Here is a 23,689-nt window from a genome sequence, read left to right on the forward strand (position 1 = left end):
TATGCTGTTTCGCCAGAATCAAGAAATGATTAAGAAGATGAAAGTCTACTTGCCTTTTCCAGATTCCAAAAATTTTGTCAATCTCTGATAACGCTTCCAGTTTGATATCTATCATATTGAGCCATTTAATTAAATCCTGCCAAAACTTGTTCGAGTAATCACATTCTATTAAGAGGTGTTCAATGGTTTCACTTTCTCTTTTGCAAAATGTACATAGATACGAAGATACCAGGCCGATTTTATGGAGAAATTCATTCGTCGCTAAATACCTATGTAACACCTTAAACTGGAATTCACGTGATTTGGAGTCTACAGTCACTCTAAAGGGAATACAATATATCTCTTGCCAATCTAGTTGATAATTATATTTTTCCGAGTATTTTGACTGCGCGGTTGGTATAATCTCGACCTTTGAGCGGGCTTCTTTGTTAATATTTTTCGAGATAGCTTTATCGAGACGAATATTGTGACCATTCAAATGTAACTGAGCAATATTGGGAACCGAAGAATTGGATTCATAGTTATTGCATATTTTTAAATGATGTCGCCACTGTGTTGGTATTGCGTCTATAATCGCCATAAGCTGAAACTTTTCTTTAGGTGTAAATGACGCACTAGCCATAATTTGAAAGCCTGTGATAACATCATTCCCATCAGTCTTAAGATCCTCCAGTGTAATTATTCCTTTTTCAAACAATGCCTCGCAGAAAACAGACTTGCCTTGTATACAGATAAACTTATTATTCCAAATAACTGTGTTGTGTATCTCTTGGCACAATGCTTGTTCTGTTAACTTATTTGCGACTGAATATTCTGCGAAACATCGGAAACACTCTTCATAATATTTGGGTAATTGAATACATAATTTCTTTAGATCAAATGCACAACGCAAAATCAATTTCGATCCCACATTCTTCATATAATGGGATAGGATAATCTTCCAATTACTTTGTTGATTCTCAGCAAATTTCTTACAACACATGATCCTTTGACTCTTTATTATTGATTCTAGATGGGGTGCTTTCAGTCCACCTTTATCCAAGTCAGATATGAGAGATAAACGTTTGACTTTGTCTTTCCCTTTCCAAATAAATTTAAAAAGTAATTTGTTGACCTCTGTCACGATATCTTTTTGCACGCAAATTAAACCGGCACGATACATGAATATCGGTATCACAAATGTCTTTACAATCTGAATCCTCCCTAAAATAGTTAGATCTCTCCACTTCCACATTTGTAACTTCTCTTTGATTGATCTTAAAATCTCATCAAAATTTAACTTTTTCCTCTGACTATCATTATATGTAAAATACACACCTAAAATTTTAATCGTGTGCTTCACGCATATGTTTTTGGAGGAAATGACGGTTGCGGCCATAGAGGAGACATGATTACCCAAAAACATACATTCAGTTTTCTCGAAATTTATTTCGAGTCCAGAACACTTATTGAACAGATCAGCAGTATGAAGAAGAACTTCAAGAGATCTGATATTTCTCAGAAAAGCTGTGACGTCATCAGCAAACATTTCTAATTTAATTTCTTCCTTGCCTACTAGAATTCCTTGAATGTTTTTATTTCCACGCACGGTGATGGCAAGGGTTTCCAAACAGATAATGAACAAATATGGTGATAGAGGATCGCCCTGTCTAACACCTCTACGTATGTTGAAAGGGCCTGTCGAAAAACCATTATTCATGACCGAACTAGTTATATTTTGATAGAAGGTCCTAATCCACCGCATGAAAGTAGGACCAAAGTTAAAAGCGGATAGCGTCTCTAACATAAAATTCCTATTAATCGAGTCAAAAGCTTTTTTAAAATCTATTGCTACCATTAAGCCTTGGATCTTTTCTCTTTCTGTAAATTCTAAAATATCATCTATTGCTCTTACTGCATCAAATATAGACTTTCCTTTTACATATGCATTTTGATTGTAGTGTACTATATCGGGTATCACCTTTTGAAGTCTCCTTGCAATTGCTTTTGATCCGATCTTTGTGTCTAAGTTTATAAGTGAAATCGGTCTCCAATTTGAAATTTGTCTCCTGTCTTTTCCTTTCTTTTCTATAAGTGTTATAATCGCTTGCTTTTGTGAATTCGATAACTCGCCATAGTCAAAGGCACAATTTAGACTATCTACTAATAACTTACCTAAGATACCCCAAAATGTTTTATAAAATTCTACAGTAAGTCCATCATTGCCTGGTGATTTATTTTCTTTGAAAGACTGAAGACTTTGAAGACATTCTTCCACTGTTAGTTTGCCCTCACACGTAGCTGCTTTCTCTGACGATAGTTTAGGGATTTCAGGATGTCGGAGGAATAAATTTGCACAGTCTGGCACGTTACCCTCACTATCGTACAAAACAGTGTAAAAATCTTCGAGTTCGTTCATAATTATCTTAGGATCTGAGCTTAAAGTTCCGTTTTTAGTAAATATTTTGCGAACACAGCTTTTAGCTTTTTTGTGAGATTCTAGACTTAAGAAGTACTTAGTGTTTTTTTCCCCCTTCTCATACCAAGACGCTCTAGATCGAATGATAGCACCCTTTGAGAGATAATCAAAATGCGCGTCGTACTTACTTTTGAGAATTTCAAGCTGCTCAAAATTTTCTGTTGACGGATCGGCAGCGCACTTTTTCTGATAAAATGTAAGAGACGTTTCAATTTCAAGTATTTTTGCTTTTCTTAACCGTGCTTTTTCTTTACTGTATTTCAAAGATACTTGTCTAATTCTATATTTTATTAGATCCCAAAGCACTCTTTTATCATTTACATCTTTGAACTCCTCAATCCAAGCTGGGACGCTGTCCGTAATAAGTTTTATGTACTCTTCGTCCTTAGTTAAGTTAGAATTAAATTTCCAGTGGGACGGACCGTGTCTCTGTTCTTCAATTCCATTGAAAAGTAGTGTAATTGCTGAATGATCTGATTTTATAGAGGGTATAATTTTAACTTGTTCAACTTCATCTTGACAGATGTCACTAATCAGCCAAAAATCAAGTCTTCTTTGGATCAAAGGTCTTGTTTGCTTCCAAGTAAATAGTCTTCCATCCGGATTTCTTATTCTCCAGATATCAACGAGGTCCATATCAAAACAAATTTCTTCAAGTACCTTAACCGACTCTTTTTGGGCTGGCGACCCACCCAGACAATCCAAATTAGAATCAAAAGTGACATTGAAATCGCCTCCAATGACAACTTTTTGCTCAGGGCTTGAGATTATACCATCCAACCTCTCCTGTAAATCTTTAAAATATGTGCACTGATCACGCACTTTATTTGGTGCATAAATATTGGCAAAAATATATTTAACTCCTTGCACAGTCGCATTTAAAATAATAAATCTCCCAGCTGGATCACATAGGCACGATTCATCTTCAAAATCTAAATCTTTCCTTATGAGTGTCATCACACCACAGCTGTGGTTTGTTCCGTGCGCGAAAAACATTTTCCCACTCCACTGAGTTCTCCATATATTCTCAATGTCTTTCGAGCTATATGTTTCTTGAAGGAAAATTATATCCGCTTTTTGTTTTTTTAACCAGACAAACAAAGCTCTCCTTTTTTCCGGCGATCGAATTCCACGAACGTTAAGTGAAAGAAGTTTAAAATTTACATTCTCCTTGCTGCTTGCAAATATATAATCAATGTGTCATAAAAACAAATTATTTTCAAAACGGTAGCTTCATGATAACCGCCTTTACACCAAACACGGAAACAATAGGACACATACATACAAAACCAATACACACTCACACCCACACAAAAGAATAATAATGAGGTTCTAAAAGGGTCTTGAGATTTAAACCTAAATAAGACCCTTGAGACTTTGGACTTATAACAATACCAGGTACGAAAAGAAACCGTGGCGAACTTAACTGTTTGAATATGCTAAATACGTGTTTAAATGGTATGCAAATTTTATCACAACTCTGATTTTCACCGAGCACAAGCGCCGTACTGATAAAGTAAATAAAGGTACACAAAATATTGCCTCGGTAGAACATTCTTAAAACTGATTAGAAAGGTAGAAAAAAAAAAAAAAAAAAATACCAAATACCTTTTAGACCCCTCACGCTGAACAGTTTACTTCTTTAAAAAAAGCTCTATTTTGAAAGACTGTATATTAATTGCAGCGTAATATAAAGGCTCCCAACACCTGCCGCTATGAGGTAAGGAGTCATTTACGCATGGCCTCATTTGAAAACAACGTCTGGGATTCGCCGGCATCTGTTAGGCCAAAGCACACACAGAATTCCTGGAAAAAGAGAGGTGATAAAGATGAAGGAAAGCTAAGCCAGTGAGAGAAAACTAAAAGCCAATGCATGCATTTCCTCACTGAACTACAGTGCTTTTAAAGGGAAATAATAATAATAATAATAATAATAATAATAATAATAATAATAATAATAATAATAATAATAATAATGATAATTAAAAAAAAAAAAGGGCAAGGGTGTCCTTTGCGTTCCTGAGGTCAGCATTACTATACCTAAGAGGTTCGCGAGCTACAAGGAGGATCCATCTAGAATTGACGGAAATTGACTTTGACATCGAGAAAGGACATGCAAACATTCGTTAAAAACATTGGGAACATATTTTATTTCTTAGTTTTTCTTATTTTTCTTGGTAGCCTTCCATTTGAAGTCGGTTTTTATTCCCTTTTTTAAAGATTTTTAACGTTGTATATATTATTGATTTTTTTTAATAAGAATAGCATAGTAACTTTATGAGAAAAAAAATCGGCTTGAAAGTTGTCTCTTTTTTCATCGAAATGAATTGTAAATAGTTTTTAATAGTTCCGTTTTTCTACTTTTAACTTGTGAATAGCAATTTGCTTGAAATATGTTAATAAAGATTTTAATTTATAATAATAATAATAATAAATGTTAATAAAGATTTTAATTTATAATAATTATAATAATAATAATAATAATAATAATAATAAATAATAATAATCTTTATTTAAATATTCCACACAAATTGCTATTTACAAGTTAAAAGTATATAAAAAAGAGCTATTAAAAACCTATTTACAATTCATTTCGATTAAGAAAAATTTCAGTAATAATTTTTTTTATTTATTTATTTTTTATGTATTTATTTATTTTTAAATATTCCATAATAATAGTAATAATAATAATAATAATAATAATAATAATAATAATAAAATTAAATAATCGATCTGTTTTATTGAATAACGAATAATAAAATAAATTTTACAATCAACATGACTCTAAGCATACTGTACAAGTATCGTTGCATGCAATAAAATTCAATAACATAATTGGAAATCAATTTTGCACACTATTTATATCGTGAAATAGATAACAACTCATGACATTCTCAGTTTACATAATAATAATAATAATGATAATAATAATAATAAAATAAAATACACATATTTCAGTTTATTGGGAGTGCCCGCATCCACTCTACAAAAAGCTGTTCAAGTTCATTAACATACCTTAAAAAAAAAAAAATAAATAAATAACATATTCTTAAAATTCTTTTTCGGCCCTTGGAGTTAAGGTGTGGAATTGCTTGAAGTCTGATCTGAGTAAGCTTAGGAGGCACACTTTTTAGGTACAAAATTCATCAATTTCTACTTGCGGTGCTTGATGATGAGGATGATTATGTTGATGTCTCGTCTTTAATCTTTAAAATCACTAACTTAGTCTACTGGTTTTTTGCTTTACATTCGCTTGTCTTCTTGTTCTTCCCCCCCCCCCCCCCCCCCATTATATATGCGTGTATATATGTGTATGTATAATTAACATTTATCCTGCGAAATTAGCCGACGAGGCCGTAGGCCGAGTAGGCTAAAATCAGGCGATATTCCACAAGATTGAGCAGGACAATTGTTTTATTATTCAACACATTGATAACAAAGCACAGGCTTATAGCAGAAAAGCTGGAGGCAATCTTTTTTGTCAAAAAAGAAAAAAAAAAAAAAGAAACTTGTAACATTTTCCCGCGCGCGGACCGGCATGAATGAAAGTGGCAGCTTTGTTCAAGTCGAGAGCGTTTTGCATCAAATTAAAAAATTGAGTACTCGTCTAGTGCGCCAATCGCTCCGGCAAAATTTTCCACAAATTTGTAGCCTCAAAAGCTAAAACCAAACAGTATTTTTAAGCTGCGAAGAATTTGTTCAGCCGGGCCGAGCTAAACAGACTGGAAAAACTTTTCAACGATTTCTTGGGTGAGTGTTTCTTTGTTTACTAGATTTACTACGCAAGCAATTTTACGATCTTTCCTCAGTGTTTTGACAAACGCATCTGGTGCCTTGTTGTTTGCAAGAACTCTGGATATTTTATGAAACTAACGGTTTTTCAAGCGGCTCTGATGCTTCTGAGAATAATTGCTTTTTCACTCCGTCAGTTGTCTGCCAGAAAGCTAAAATTTCTCGAGATATTTCAGTGCGAACTCGGATTTTCTCAGGTGGTTTTCTCCATCTCTTCAAGACGAGTCGAGATCTCTGTTTAACGTTTGCGAGAATCAATCTAAGAAAATACATGTACTGTTTGCAATTTCTGAGCCTTTGCTAGAATATGGGACAAACCATAAGTCTAGCGAAAAATATTTCAAACGTTTTTGCTGAACTGTATCTTTCGAACCGAAAGGTAAGCAGTAAACGCTTTTGCACCAACCATTACAATTCTCAACAGCAAACTTGGTTGCCTTCTATGTGTTCATTATATAACAGCGTTATTAATAGTTTGGTGTTCTAACTTGCAAGGCCGTTACTTTTTGAAGCGCTGTGCCATTTTTCACCTCGACACACGAAAACTACGTATATCGCAGGATATCTGTTGTGTGCGGGCGACATGTATTGAGTTCGCCATGACCATATTTGGGCAGTGTCACAATGTGTTGAATAATAATTATGTATATTCTACTTATTTAATTTTCTCTTAACTAGTTGCTTAAAAGAACTAATGCGTGTACTTCTCTACTTACTGGTATTTATATTTACAAATTGATCCTAATTTTATTCATGTTTGTAATAATTATTAAGTCACACAGTCCGCCTCGATTAGCTCTGCTATATGCGGGCTGTGTATTCCGATAAAAGATGGTTGTCGTTGTATCTTTAATTACTGCAGCGCGCAATTCCATCCTTGGGATAAAAGCGCCTAGGTAGAATAAAGCATTTAATGTCTGATTTATTCACTTACCTAACAGTCCTCATCGCTCTGACTCGACATCATGACCAAACAGGCCCGTAGCAAGGCTAAAACAACTGAGGGGGCTTAGCAAAATGGTGAAACAAAATTGCTCCCCCCCCCCCCCCCCCCCCAGCGTCACTCAAAAACACACTGATTTGGGAGTTTAAGATGCAACGAGAACATAAAAAACCCGGTAGATTTAGTAAGTAAAACAATAACTTTGCACCTGCATCACACTCTTAGGTACAGGGCTTTGCCTGCCCCTCCCCCCGCTACGGGCCTGCCAAAGAGGCAAGGCTAAAATATTACTTTTCCTTTCTTGCGTGGTCTTGCTCCTTACTATGTACAGGGAAACCTCTTGTTTTGATGTCTGTGGCTTGAAATTTCAAACGCGATGTCGTCAAAACGTTCCAAAATTTGCGGTCATGTGTCGACCGTGCCGTGACCGTGCCTACGTTTGTGCTTAAGTTCCCCGTTGACGTCAGTGAAACGTTATTGGCCAGCTAATTGCTCCATCGACATTACTGGTTACATGCCCTTTACACTTTCCTTTAGAAAAGAGAAAACGCTTTGAAAACGATTTGATTTTAAAATGCTCGGAAACAGCAAAACCTGAAGTGTCATTCTGGGTATGGTTTAAAGGGATCCATTGGTTTATCTAGAGAAAAACAATTTAATTTTCTCAAATACTGCCTTTGAATAAACGAAATCTTTGGCAGCGATCTGGCAAATCTAAAAAACTTATTTATAAATAGTTTGTCAAGTTTACTTGTGAGTTGAATCTTCGTCGAAATGTTCTCCTGAACAACGATGATTTTTGTCATTGTTATTGTTGTTAATTCCTTCCAGGATTCTGCATTTCGGATTCCGCATTCTGGATTCTAGATTCCGGATTCCGGATTTCGTTTTCTGATTTCACATTCGCTATTCCCTATTCCCCACTCCCCATTCCACGTTTCATCATTCCGTCTTCATTGTGTGAAAATACTGCGAATAGACTGGACGCTAGTTTTGGCACTGAGCGTCGCGCGAGTTCGTCGCGCGAGTTCTTTTGCACCAGAAGCTTCGACTTCAATGCTTTCGTTCCCAAAACTCGGAGTCCAAGATTGTGAAATTACCATGACATTTGCACATCACTAAAAGACAAATTTCCGTCTTAGGCCTGTACTTTTTCCCGAGTTGCGTAAGTAAAGTGCTCTCGAGCTGCTCGCAGATCGTCGATCCTTGGATGGTTGTTGCGACTTTTCGAATTCATTTCACTTGATTGCTGTATTTGCTTCAAAGGTAGGAAAAGCTTGGTAACGGCATGGCTACACAATTATAGTACATAATGATGGTGAACATATGTTGTTGATTCCGCTTCGCTCACAGCTGCAAGAAAAAGAAAGACATATGTAAGCTTACTTCGTAAATTTAACTCCCTGTTTATTGTAAACAGAGGCTATAGGACGAAAAGTGACAGCCTCTGCTTCACAAAATGTTATCAGCCGAATCTATAAACGAATCATACGGACCTCTAATAACTCACCCTTTCTGTGGAATCGGAAACTTGTAAAACAGGGCTGAAATCGGTACCACATAAGCTTAAGTGTTCGAAATTTTGTGAATGGTGGAACTCTGCAATAATTATAATAGCTTAATATGTATTTTGAATGAAAGTGAAATTGTGTGAAGTAGAAATGCTAATTTTGTTATGTTTAAGCTTTTGAAACAAGAAGAATATTAAAGGTTATCACTATACAGGTAGTTTTACACACGAATACTTGCGCACTTCTAAACACCAGTTTATTTATATAAATTATTTATTTCTGCTCTTTTAAAACAAAATATTTAACATTTCTTTTATGCATCAGTTTATTGATAACTGAGTCTTAAGTCGTATTAATAATAGAGAAGAAAGCTATAAAGACTTAATAAGCGGCCTCATTTATTCCGCATTCTACACTACTTAGATTTTTTAGCCATTTCCCTCAGCGAGACTGAGCTTCCTGAATACAGCTGTAGTTTGGGATCAATTGATCACGAACCTTATGAAACATAATTTTTATTTTGAATTTTTGAATTAAATTTAAATTTTGAAATTCTTTAAGGCCTTTGGAGTGGTTAGCTAAATTGGAAAGCAAAAATGGAAACAAGAACAGCAACAAGATCAAGATAATACACCATCTCACTATGCCAGTCTGTAACTGTTGAACTTATTTCAGTCTGCCTGTAGCTACTGTATTGTTATTTAAATATTATCTTTGGATGTCTGAAACCATTTGGTGCCCAATTTGGCACAACAATTTTGACAGCTAAAGGACTTTGGACCAGTTATAATAATGTGCTAACAAGCTTTGAACACCTTTAAAATTTTCTCCATATTTCTCCTTCCATTTTGTGCTTGTTGCGATAGCATTTACGTTAAAGTGGTTTATTTGTAAGTTAGCCAACATTATTAGAGAATCAACAGGGAAAAGAAAACACCTTACCTTGCCTCCAATTTAGTTCATTAATTTTCTTGTGAATGCACTGCTGTTTCATAGTGATTTCAGGGATGTTTAGTTGTATTGTTGTCCTAAAATGTAAATATATATCATATTTCTTCAAGGCTAATAGTACTTTCATTTCAATTAGCCTTAAGCAAATCGGCTGAAGGTAAACACCTGCAAGTTTTCCCCAACGTTCTGATCTCATCAAGCTAGGTTCTTTCTCGAGCACAAATCATTCCCATATGGCTTAGCTAAACATTTACCTTAGGGTCAAAATGAATTAAAAATACCATTATTGGATGCTCAGTAACATAAGAAGTGAGAAATAATTATTTGGGGTTGAGAATACAAATGCTTTTTTCAATCGGTTAGTTCAGTACTGTTGACCTTGTTGTGGTGTTTGATGTGTCATTTGATCAAAAATTCTAAATTGTACGTGGAAACAATAACAAAGTTCTCGGTCCTTTATGCAAATCAAAATTCAAAACAAGATTTTCTGCTTTTGTTTTTTTTTTACAAAGCCTATAAAAATATATTTGTATTCATGATTGCTACACTTGATTATGTACCTATTCAAATCATTAATCTCATTTCTGTTAAGTCCACTACTGAAACCCGATATTATTAGTGAGCAATACGCACAGGATGGCTGACTGAAGGGGACGGTGAATTATTGTTGTGTGACCAACATGATATCTTAGTGCCTTCACAATTTGAGGCGATTTGCAACTAAAACTAATGTTACAATCTAGAGTCGTAATACTTGGACGTCATGTTGGTCACACAAGGACATTTTGCCGTCCCACCACATCAGCCGTCGTATTGCATTAAACTCCCTAATCAAGTGTCTACTGCATGTAGTAAATTGATGTAGTGTACCTCATTGTGTAGGAGTTAAGTTACTCTCTTTCATAATGGCATTGTGTACACTGCAAACGTAGTAACTCAATCCGTACTTCATATAGCATCCATAAAAAATGGTGCCCCTTTCACAAACCTACAGTATCATATAGAAAAAACTGCATCTCTTTTTGTTGGGTCTGTTTGAGATATTTTGACAGACCCTTTTAACCCTTTAATCCCTAACAGTGATTAGCATCAAATTTCTCCTGGTAATAATTCAATGCTTATTCAACCTCTGAGGTCATGAGAATTAAGTATATGATCACCTGAGGTGAATTTTCTTGTAATGATATATTTTTAGTAACTTCTCCCTAGTACTTTTGTAAAAGAAGTATGGAGGCAAGATAGAAGAACTTTAAATATTGTTCTTGGATATCAGGGGTTAAACGATTAAATACCTTAAATGCCAGTTTTCCCACCCTTGTCTACATGTATACTTCAACTCTTGAAATCCCTACCTACCCCATTTCTTGTAGAGCCTCCCCATATAGTCCATCATAGGGAGTCCCATCACCTGCCTTCCTAGCCCTCCTCGCTATGGCCCAACCCTGTTTAATTTAATTTGATTGTTTATGAACCATTCAGAAGGGAATAGGTAACTCGGGTGGTAATTTTTTTCATATGATTGCATTATTTTGCATGCAAATAACTGTAAACATATCTACCGTGGAATAAATCCTAGGGTCAATGCTAAATTCAATATCAACAATATGAGTACAATCCACTTGCATTTTCTGTGAATTTTGGTCATCAGTCATTTTGCTTGAACTAATTATAGAATGTGATTACTGAAATACATGTGCGTGGGATTTTTAAGGCCATAGAGTTGATAAGAAAGAGAAAAAGCATTTAGATTCATGCACATGCGCTGAAATGTGAACCCCTCCCTTTAATAAAATGTTACACATAGTTATAAATTTAACTGTTTCTGCACTGTCTTGCAAGGGTTATTCTAATTGATTTTAACTTCTTTGTTAATATGGCTTGGTCTGTTTCAGATTCCATTTTCTAGGCTGTGAGGAGTTAAAATAATTTATGATAATTTTTTTACTACTTTTTTATAACGTTTACAGTGTGACACACCCTTACCATGGCCACCCGACAAACTTTAACAATACAAAACAACATGTTTTCAATAATTCGTTGTTACATTACTTGCCTGTTGGACTTTGCAAGGAGGCATGACCTCTAAACAAATTCGCGTATCCTGATTGGCTAACTTGTAAAAAAAGTCTGTTGGGTGGCCACAGTAAGGCGCGTCGCACTGTAAGACCCACAAAGCAAATCGCTTGTATTTAAAAAAAGATCAAGTGCTATCAGTATGATGGGGTTTATTAACAAAGGAATTAATTAGTTATATCTACAATGTACTACATAGTCGTTATTCATTTGATCCTAACAGGTATGCATATCATTTATTGTTAACTGATCTTTTCAACACCTACTGTATTGAGAAAGAATGTTTTTTTCTCAGAATCTTTGAAATAATAAGTTTTGATGAAAAATGTTTTTAACATTGTTATATTAACTGTTGACTCTTCTGATTCTGAACAAATAGCATTTGTTTATCTCCAGGCTTGATGTGTCAGTCCTATTCTGCCATTCTGTGTTAAAGGGTTGTATTCATAGTATTCAATGTATGACAAGTATGTCTATGGATACAAGTATGGTATATAGTCCTCTTAAATTGTTTCTCTGACAGATCTATTTTTATGATTGTATATGTATGACTATATACAGTTGTATGTATGCATTCCAACTATGCTGTAAAAGCTGTTCACTGATTTAATTTTTATGACATGGGGTGGGATGGCAGTATTTGGGGAGGGGGAGGGGTGGTTAAGAAAGGAGCAGAGTTGCATAGCAATGGAAAAATAACTCTGGTAGTATAAGGTGAAGAGTAACCATTTTTTTTTATTAATTAACCTTTCTTTTCTTCCCTGAGTGGTCAATTAAAACATCAGGAAAAAAAATTAAAAAAATAAAAATTAAAAAAAACTACAGTTGGATGGCTGGCAGTCTATCCCCTTTTCCCTCCCTTTCTGTATATAAAGCATTAACAGTCCCTAACAGGTTGCAACATGGCTGTGAAGTTATGCATGAAGAATTCTGGAAAGTTCACACAAACTGAAAAAATGCAACGTCACAAATATACAATATTTTTTTTTATTTTTCTTTGGAATCCACAATTTATTTTTGTTAACTTATCTCATGAAAAAGCAAGCAATTTATGGCAAGTGCAAGTCTCAGGTTTAAACAGTCACATTCATTTGATTGGTGAATTTCAATCTAGTAAAAAGCTTTATTGATGGTATCACTTCAATAAAAATGCTCTTCCAGTAAACCGTTTACATAGCAAATTGCAAAACTATGGTGCTAAAAAGACACTAAAGCTATAACAACACGATCCTACAGTAGATAGACACTAAAGCTAAATAAAGACAAAGATGAGATCCAAAGATGGCTTCAATCCAATAATAAACTCACAAAAATACTCCACAAAAACGCTACGAATCGCCACGCTTAAACGCCACTACAAAGCAGTGCTCTGCGCATGCGCTACCTACCAAGAGCCGCTGACCACCCAATGAATGCCAGCTTTTCTTTGTTGTTAACTTAGTTAAATTGCATTTAACTGCATCTAAGACAAGATATATGAATTTTAATCTACTTCTCCTGTTTCTGTTTTTAAGTCTTGAAGTGTCTTTTTGTTGTTGCAATTATCACATCTATGGATGTAATTGGCTTAAATCCATCAGATAATAAATTCTGATATGCAGAGCCGCTGTATTTGACAATGAGCTTTTATACGGTGTTTTGAAAATGTCTTCAATGTGCCACTTACATGTACATTGTACATCTTGTTGATGCATCTGCTTGAAGTGATCTTGGACTGTGGTAATCTTAGATTTATTATCGGTTTACCAGTTATAGCTAGCTATTGTTTTTCTTTTATGTGGTGATAACATTTTGTTACATTCTACAGATATGTAATTGTGTCTGTAATATTGGTATTCTATTGCAACAAGGGAACGATTTTGTGATCCATTTTAAGAATGGGAATGCTTACATGTAGGATGGCGTTTTTGGCACTATTTTCAAAACTTTGTATTACCTGTTCCCTTTTCAGAATAATTTAACTGCCATTTCAATGATTCTGCTTTTTGGGGTAGAATGAACATGTTCTGTCATTCCGTTTTCGGAATGGTCGTCGTATATTATTATTATTATTATTATTATTATTATTATTATTATTATTATTATTATTATTATTATTATTATTATTATTATTATTATTAATTTATATTCTGGTTTATTATTTATGTTAGGTATTTCTCATTCCGGAAGTGAGCAAAAAACATGACAATAATGCGACAGTCACCTTTAATCTATCCTTGATACACCTACAGCTGTAGACTTGTAGTCAGTCTAGGCTTATGTTACCCGGGTTCGACTTTCGCTCTCGTTGACAGATGTGAATTGATTGTTTTGTTGGTTCTTGTTCGATGTCGTCCTCGCTCTGAGATGTTCTACTCCTTGTCAGTACTCCGATTTCCCTACTCCTCAAGAGCCAAAATACTTTCAGTCAACCTGCGTCACGCGTGACAAGTATTTTTGAAATTTGAATGGAGTTTTGAAATTTACACGTCAGTTTTGAACATTGCCGGCGAGATTTCAGAGTTCCTGTAGAAATTACCCTAGTTTATTGACGGCATAAAGCTATGAATTTTTCTTTACATTACAGCATTAAGTGTTTCAAAAATAACAATCGTTTCCCAAGTATTTGAATTTTTTTTTTTTCAGTTAATGCGTCTTTTTCGGACAGATTTCTCCAGATTCCATTCAAATGCCGGATATTACAAAAAAAAAATTTCGAATGTTCATTTATTCGCAGAAAAAACTGGTCTTGCTTGACGTAGACTGACTGCAATTCCAATTTGATCTGGAATATGGGGTCCAGAGGTTTGTTAGTTGTGCCACCCTCGTTCAACAAAGGCTTCATCTACTTTAAGGGCTTTTAGGCATTAAATGAACGCCTTTATAAAACCTATTTTGGCAATATTCACTTATTTCAAATCAGGCTAGTAAGCTTTCTAAATTGATTAGAAAATTGATTATTTCTTTTACCTTTAGGTCCAGGAATGGTGTTACGATTATTGACATGCAAACGACTATGATGGCTGTAAATCGCTCAAACAGTAGCCAAACGGCTCACCACTATAATAGGAAGGTCCTAAACTGCAAGTTCTGTGGCAAGGCTTGTGTTGGTAGAGGAAATCTCAAAATCCATGAAAGAGTACATACAGGAGAAAAGCCTTTTAAATGCAGTCATTGTAACAAGCGTTTTAGCCAGACAGGAAATCTACAGCGACACGAGAGAACGCACACAGGAGAGAAACCTTTTGAATGTGAACAGTGCGGAAAACGATTTAGTGCTAAGCGTGATGTCTGGAGACATAAAGCAAAACATGTGAGACAGGACTGCAATCAGTAAGATAAACCATTTTTGTCTTTTTTAATATGCCTCACCAATAGGCTTCTGTTCAAATATTGACATTCAGCTTGAAAGATTAGCCCCGAGGACATAATAGAAATGACTTAACATGATTATTCAATAGACCTCATTCGATCTGTTAATGCTAATTGCCCGTTACAAACCACATGATATTCTCAGGAGAATCGACCCTTTGTCTTTTTGACAGCAAAAATGTATACCAGCGTGAATGTGACCAATTCTAAGGGACGGTACTTCCTTGAGGACCGTCACATGATCTCTAAGTGAGGCAACAATAGAACCAAGCGAATGAGGTTTATTTCCTTTGTTTGTTTGTTTGTTTTACATTTATAATATACCAGAGGGAGGCTATTCCTTGCACAAGAAGTTAACCGTGCATGGTATACATCTGAGGAACGGTGGGAACTAGCTATAGACTTTAAGACGGTAGGATGGCGTCATTCGCAAACTACTGTGAAAAACTTTCGTACAAAAGAGAACGAGTGGAGAACTGAACTCACTATCTAGACCGAAGGACCATTCTGCTCACCTTTTTTTACATTAGAGCAAATGGAATGCATGAAACTAAAAATATTTTCAGAAATTTATCTTGGAAATATTTGTTGTGGTCAGTTAGTGTTCATTGACTTTGATTTTACCATGGAAACTAATTTTTCACAGGCAGTTTTCTCACAAGATGGAAAATTTCTGTTTTTGAAATGAAGACAAATAACTTTTCTTGCTGTAACTCGTACGTTTTTAATTCGTATTGATGGTCCTCTTCGTTCAATTTCGGCGCTTTCCTGAAGTTTTTGGGGAATCCAGAAATTCAAGATGGCGTATCCAATATGGCCGCCATATGGCAATAAGGACGTCATACGACGTCATCATTTCACGATGTGGACCTCTATGAAAACAAATTTGTACTAACTATCTATCCTCCAAGCCTCACAGTCATGGCTTTTTTTCTTGCGAAGTTATGGACGGGGCGGAATCCCCCTCCCCCCCGCCCTGAAAACAAAAAAAGGCCCAGTCTAGAAAGGGGTTAGAGAGAACTGTGTTTAGATTCGATATAGTTTTCTTTAAGTAAAAGGACGTTTTTCTCGTAGCGCTATCTCTGTGTTTCCGCGACACTCAATAGAACCTTATCATTCTGCAGGCATGTTGAGTCTCAGGGGAATAACAAGCTTTGTTTTCGCACGGGAAGCCTCGGCCAGACGCGAATTCAGTGCGAGGCTTGCCGTGCAAAAACAAAGCTTCCTATTCTCCTGAGACTCAACATGGCCGCCGTGTGGTGGGAGAGGGGGAGGGGGGGTTGGGGAGTGGGTGAGGCTCGTGAACATTTTCAGGCCTAAAGCCTACATAAGCGTATTTAATTTTTCTTGTCTTGTTTTCCAGGGGCGTCACTATCAAAGCTACCACTGTCGAGACTGCTAACACGTCTCAGAATGTCTCAAGTGGCAGCCAAACAGCTACGTTTTGTGGCAAGAAGGCCCTAATCTGCAGCATCTGTGGGAGGGCTTGTATTGGCAAAGGAAACCTCAGGAACCATGTGAGAGTACATACAGGAGAAAAGCCTTTTAAATGCAGTTATTGTGGCAGGCGTTTTAGCCAGACAGGAAATCTACAGCGACACGAAAGAACTCACACAGGAGAGAAAGCATTTAAATGTAAACATTGTGGAAAACGATTTAGTGCCAGGCGTGATCTCTGGAGACATAAAGTAACGCATGAGAGAGAGGACCGTCTTAACTGCAATCAGTAAGATACACTTTTTTGTCTTTTTGCGTAAAAGTGGCCTTGTTTCTCGCGCCATGATAGTGAAAATTCACGTATCGGTTAGAAAACTGCGCGCACTCGCGCACTCGCCCTGCGCCAAATAACTGCATGGAGTCACCTTAAAATGGTTTTGAAATCTGATTGTAAAGCTGCTTCCAAGAGGCGGCCGCTTATCGCTTTCTGGGTCAAAACGCGCATTAACACAATGTCGTCTTCTGTTTCAAGGTCAAAGCACGTCATTGAAACAGCAACTGCCATGAAAAGTACTGAGGTGGCTTTAAACAACTTGTACTGCACACCGGAACAACTAATATTCACTTATTTTATATCAGGCTTATAAGCTTTCTAAGGTTGCGTTCGATTGACCGTATTCCGGAATTAGAATAAGCGGAATAGCTGTTAAATTTATGTTTTCAGTAAATTTGGGAGGACAGCTCTACAAACTTTCACTGACACATGATAATTTAAAATCGATTTTACACTCCAGTGACTCCAAAAACTCCTTATGAGGGATTTCGTGTCATCATTGTTTGTATTTCTATTCCGGAATAGGGTCAATCAAATGTACCCTAAGTTGATTAGAATCGGATCCCCATGTTACTTCTTTTGCTTTTAGGTCCAGGAATGGTGTTACGATCACTGACACGGAAAACAGTAGCCAAACAACTCACCACTACAATAGGAAGGTCCTAAACTGCAAATTCTGTGGCAAGGCTTTTTTCGGTAGTGGAAATCTCAAAATCCATGAAAGAGTACATACAGGAGAGAAGCCTTTTAAATGCAATTTTTGTGACAAGCGTTTTAACCAGGTAGGAAATCTACAGCGACACGAGAGAATGCACACAGGAGAGAAACCGTTTAAATGTGAGCTCTGTGGAGGGTGTTATAGCTATGCACGTCAACTCCGAAACCATATGAGAAGAACGCACCCGGAAGAGAGCCTTTCTAACAAGTGAGTTTATCCATTTAAACAGTGTTTTAAGGACGGTGCCTACTATTGTTACTGCGCATACGTTCTGCGCATCTCGAGATACTCGGGTATCCTATGGGTAGTGCACACTAATACGGGGTATTTTTGCGCGGTTTAAAACTATGCGGAGAAAGCAGAACTTTGCAAGTGCTCTTGGTATCCAAAAAGAAAGTTTGGGGTAACCATGCATTTTTCAGAGATAATTAAGCTTCTAATTAGGAAAAACTGCCATACATTGCTTAATATTTTGGCGCTTTTTGGAAATATTGTTGCTTAATTATCTCTGAAGAATGCAATTTTCTTTTTGGATTTCAATAGCCCTTGCTAAGATCTGCTTTTCCTGCATAGTCATAAACCGCACAAAAATACTTCTGTATTAGTAGGCACCGTCCTTAAGTGGTTTTACTTTTGTTGACGTTTTGTTTACATCAGTTCGTACAACACGATCACGATAAAAGCCGCGCCCCTGAAAATTCTGTATGGTTTCACAATTTCTACACTAGAACAATTTAAGTATTATTTCCTCCTCAGTCTTTACAAGTGGGTGAAAGTCACTTCTACTTTGGCAGAAATTGCTACTAAGCAAAAATATGTCGTTTGTTAGTGGTAAGGTGTCTTGAACGTTGTGTCGCAGTTTTTATTGGAAAATGTTCTACGGAAAACATTATTAAATGCATCACTTCCTGTATACCACGATTATAATTTTATTTAATTGCTTGTCTGGGAGAATTACTTACATTTGTGCAACAGTTTTTTCTTTAACTTCTAGTTGAATCATAGGCCTTATGCCAAACGGGTGACATTTTCATATTCTATTGTCTGCATTCAAATTTGCTCTACGTCAAGCCTTGTTCAAGGTAAAACATTCTTTTAATTTTTGAACTCAAGAACGAGGTTAGTAGGGCTAACGCAAACAAAAGAATATGAAAATGTCAGTCATTTTTGTGTGAGGCGTATGATTAACAAAGCATCAAATGCAAAGTGAGTCCACATAACGCCTTTTGCGCTTCAACGCTGAAGTTATGACTTAAATAGTTGAGTCGACATCACGCAAGTTCGGTTTCTGATCGTTTGCTTTTTATCTTGCTCGCGCAGGTATTCTTGGTAGAGGTGACTAAACGATCAAACGTTTGTTCCTAATGCAGAATGTTGCATGAAAATGTTCTACATCAAATTTGGATAACCATCTAGTTGCGCATTATGTGTTGTAGTATGAATTAAACATGTCGCATTAGAGCTGTTTTCAGTTGAGTGGCCAATCACAACAGACTCTAACACTGTGCTCAGTGGCCCACTCAATCAGAATTCGAGGCAATTACACGTAACTTGCGCCAAGGGCGGAAAAAAGCGTACGAGGAAGTCACGATTGGTTTTGTTTTTGCTTCTCATTGGTTAAGATATGTGGCGCGAATTTTGCTAACCAATCAGAGAGCGTAGTGAAGCAAAACTAAAGCAAACGCGAATTACACATGTACTTTCGACGCTCAATTAAAACCTACTGTAATCATATTCGTTGCCTTGGTAGCGCAGTGGTTCGAGCACCCGGATGACATGAGTGCAGCAGGCCATTTTACAGTTGTATGCTCAGTGACCTGGCTTTGGATTGGAAGCGAGGCTGGGGTGACCTTGTTTTGATACAAACCTCACTGCTTTTCCTATGTAAATGCAAACTAGTTAGCATAAGAACAGCATGATCTACATATGAATAGTAGTGAAGGTTGTTTCAAGACAAGGTCACCCCCAGCCTCGCTTCCAATCCAGGGCCAGGATACTAAGCGTACCACTGTAAAATGGGTTATTCCCTCTTAAGGCATCTGATTTTCCAGCATTTGTTATTTGTTCTGTTTTTCTTCTGGGGCATATCAGAGTAAACCCCTCTGAAGATCTGGTGGAAATGACATACCCGTATTAAAACACATTAATCTATTTTGTTTGCCAAGGTCTAAGGAAGTGGCCGTGATGACCGCTAGTGTAGGAGGGGAAACCCGTGCCTTCCAATCCCTTGATCATGCTGGTAATGAGAAGAAACACGGATTAGCTCGCTCAAGAAAGAAGTGTTTTAAATGCAGCTACTGTGGCAAATCTTTTGGTCAGTCAGGAGGTCTACGGCGGCATGAAAGAACACACACTGGTGAGAAGCCTTTTAAATGCGGGCAATGCGGCAAAGGCTATAGCGATGATCGTTATCGACGAGAACATGAAAGTTTGCACACTAAGAAGAATCTCTTGTGCTCTGACCACGAAAGGGTACACTCGGAAGAGCAACATGAAGAGTTTCGTAGCATAGATGAAGAGTGCATGTACGATGGAGAGGAAATTACGTTCAGTATCTGTGAACTCTTAAGCAACATAAGAGAAATCAAACAAGAATAGAATATATTGTCTAGGACCGGATCCATATAGTCATCTTATGATTGTAAACACATGTCCAGTATTGTTTGTAAGAGATAAATACCGAGAGCGGAGGTATATACGGCCTGAAGGATGTATATGGATTAATACCGACGTTCGAAGTATTTATGTGACTTATTTCATAATATTATTCTTGAGGTAAATTCACATAAAATCCGTATCTGGAGGACAATAGAGTGATTTTACTTGACCCGTGAAATAGAGAATAACAACTAGTACCAAATAGCTACAAGTAAACAAAAAAAAAAAAAAAATACAATGGAATTAGTGCATAACAGCGCGTAGTATCCTACTACCTGTTTCACGAGTTAAATAAAATCACCCTAACAACCTAATTAGTATCATAACAGGTTTTTGGAATCCAACCACGAACAATGAAATTGATTTTCACAGAGCAGAGAGAAAATGTCTTTCCACACTCTTCACGATTTGGCTTAATACACTGAATAACACAAGATTGTTTTGATTATAGTTAGCAAGCCGAAGTGTAAGCAGTTGTGTTATGTGCTGAGAGTTGTGATGTCGACAAAGAGCGTTGTAGTTTTTGCCTTTTCGTTACAGTGTCGTAATGTAGTAGGCCACAATGAATGTACGAGAAAAAATTCAGAGAAACGACTAAGCGATTTTGGGAGAAAATAGAGACAACAGCAACGACAACAAGGTCATTACTTGGCGGAACAAAACTTCAGATCAGTATTACAAAGTGCATAGGGCGTATACGAATGTCAGGTCTTTACTTACCGGTACTTAGTTCAGCTACTTTATTTACTTGCTCAATTATCTTACATGATTGATTCCCACCTGCAAATAGCAGAGAGCTAATCTTGGTGGGTAGTAAAAGATAAAATAGTGAATACGTTTACAAGAAATTTACATTGTCTTTTATAAAAATTATGTTCTATAAGCATTCGTGTAAAAATGCATTCGTGCAAAATAGCAATTACGAGAACAAAGAAGCAAACCGAATTAACAGCTGAAACATTTAGCCCTGTCTATACCGGGCCTTTTTAGACTATTAAAACTATGATAATGACACTTAAAAGAAATGATTTAGAAATACTTGAAACAAGAAATATGAGTGATAGGAACCGACGTTTCGGTGCATCTTGCGCCATTATCAAGGTTACATAATTAATGATAAAAATACACTTGGAAGATTAATAGTACGTCCAAAGACGATCCCTTCAGCGTCCGCGACGAGAAGTGAAAACGTCATAAGACGTGATAATTACGTCATTATTGCCATCAATGGCGGCAAACTTGGATCCGCCATCTTGGATTTCTGGATTTCCATAAAACGTCAGGACAGCGCCAAAATTAAACGAAAAGTAATCAAAAGCAACATTAAAAAGGGCGAAAAAACATGGGTTACTAAGAAAAAAGGAATGTTTCTTCATTTAAAAAAGGGATTTTCTCAAAAAAATGCTTGTCAATTTTTTTTCTTGATTCCCATGGCAACATCAAAGTCAACGAACACTAACTGATTATATCAAATTGTTCTCAGACAAATTTGTGAAAACTTTGTGAAGTTTCATTGCCTTTGCTCGAATATTAAAAACGTTATTCAGGGCAGAATTCCCTCACCCAGGTCTAGATAACGTTAACATTTGCGAGAAACTTGAACAAATCAGCATAGTCACCTTCAGCTCTCGTTACCTGTTGAATCAGTTGGTGCTCGTTTGTACAATGAGTATGTTTTATGTGAGCCTCAGTTTGATAAGAATGTTTAGTTTGGGGATTCTATGTTGCTATTATTTAAACCAAAGAGCATATTAAAGACGAAACTAAGGCTGAGATCTACTCAAGGACAGTTTTAATTTCGCATCATAAATACACAAGTTTAATCTAGCCGAATTTTTAAAAACGTGGCCGATCAATAGTTCAGAGCTTTTCGTGAAATGACACAGAATCATGGGTTTTTTGAGCAAGAGTAGGGTTAGAATCATTGAAAAGAGGGAGAAGAAAGGGGAAAGAAGAGAGAGGAAAGGGGAAAATACTCTGCACTCTTTTTTCGTATTTGGGGGAAAAATGCTTCCCTGCGAGCAGAGGCCCGTATCTAGGAAGATCGAAGGGTCTCTGCTAGCAGGGTAGAAAAATGTATATTGTACTCTCGAAAATAAATAACCATGACTTGGACGGATCCGTTTTCAAAACTCCAGGTATAATATATGATATTTTACACTATGGTGGAGTTATTGTTTATATTAAAAGTAATGACTATTCCAAAGTACCTGTGCTATACATTATCAGTGAACGTTTGGCTTATGTACGTGTAACAAGAAGCATGGTTTACTTTTACTGTACATTTTAACTTTGTTACGCGGGATGCCCTGAAGGGGCATACCGTGTCTAAAAACGGGTCGATTTCTTTTTTTTTTTTTTTTTTTTTTTTCTTCCTCGTAGTCACAAATCGGTACATTAATTTATTCATTAAACTCTCCCCTCTCCTACTCGGGATGTATTGTTCTGATTGTCTTCAACAACAGCAGGCCAATCAAAATCCATTCTTGTCGCTTATATCGCGAGGGAGGGGACCCACTCACCCCTACCTGTGTGACGTCAATGCATCATTTGATATATTTATGAAAGACGGATTAAGTCGCGCCATATTGTTTTAACATGTTCTGGACTCAAGTGTGCCGTTTTCAAACGGAAATTTCACCATTTTGAAGCGGTAAATCGAAAGAATAACTTCTAAGAAGCACCCGACACGTAAAATGGTGGAAATTGGTGAGTTCTTTGCGAAGCAATCGTGCTTTGTTTGACAGTCTTAGGCCACGACGCGAGACAGAAAAGAGGTCATTGAGAAGCTTACGTTATCGTAATGGAATTTGACAAATTTCCGCTGATAGTCTGAGTCGCGTAACACACGGAAAACAACGTAACGCGATCGTCGTGACTCAAACTATTCCATTAGCAAGGATAGTTTTATCAATCGGCGAAGCATACAGTTGGAATAAATGAATCAGCCCCAGCATCACGCGTAATGCCAGTATAGCAGGCATCTTGTTATACTGAAAAAGAAGAGTGTACTCTTTGAAAAGCTTATATCGATTGCATTTCTACTTCTTAGATATCCCTTGCCGCATCACATTCTGATTTGGAAAAGGATGTATTTTGGCATTTTTTGGTAGCTGGCATTTTCTCTTGATTCTTTCGCTTTCTATGGTCAACTCATTGGCAAGACGACGAATTTTGAAAAAAAGAGGTCGAGTTATCGGGGTAAATTTAAGCCGAAGGAAAGTTTAAGACTAGTTCGAGTTAGCAGGGCTAATGCCAAATAACTGAAAAAATGGTATCAAATTCACGGGAAGTCTTTTCTCGAGTTCGAGCTAGCAGTGGGGTTCTACTGTACGTGTAATTCAATTTCTTGTCTTGCGTGGCTCGTGGGTATTCTGATATTGTACTATGTGGCGTGTTGTTTTGTCCAATAAAAAGGAGCCAAAATTAATCAGTGAGTTACCAAGTTCGATATCACCTTGGA

The 23,689-nt window shown here is 36.6% G+C and overlaps 1 protein-coding gene across 1 annotated transcript; it reads left to right on the plus strand.

Moving 5' to 3' along the window:
• The first annotated feature begins 8,219 nt into the window (after positions 1-8,219).
• LOC146473987 (uncharacterized) lies at positions 8,220-22,389 on the plus strand. Its single transcript, XM_085117999.1, has 5 exons — positions 8,220-8,459; positions 14,684-15,040; positions 16,443-16,805; positions 17,440-17,775; positions 19,734-22,389. The coding sequence occupies exons 2-5, from the start codon at positions 14,712-14,714 to the stop codon at positions 20,164-20,166; spliced, it is 1,461 nt and encodes a 486-aa protein (XP_084974125.1). The 5' UTR covers positions 8,220-8,459; positions 14,684-14,711; the 3' UTR covers positions 20,167-22,389.
• The last annotated feature ends 1,300 nt before the right edge of the window (positions 22,390-23,689 follow it).

The sequence above is a fragment of the Pavona decussata genome, unplaced genomic scaffold, assembly GCF_977016875.1.
Source record: "Pavona decussata unplaced genomic scaffold, jaPavDecu1.1 SCAFFOLD_92, whole genome shotgun sequence".
NCBI lineage: Eukaryota > Metazoa > Cnidaria > Anthozoa > Scleractinia > Agariciidae > Pavona > Pavona decussata.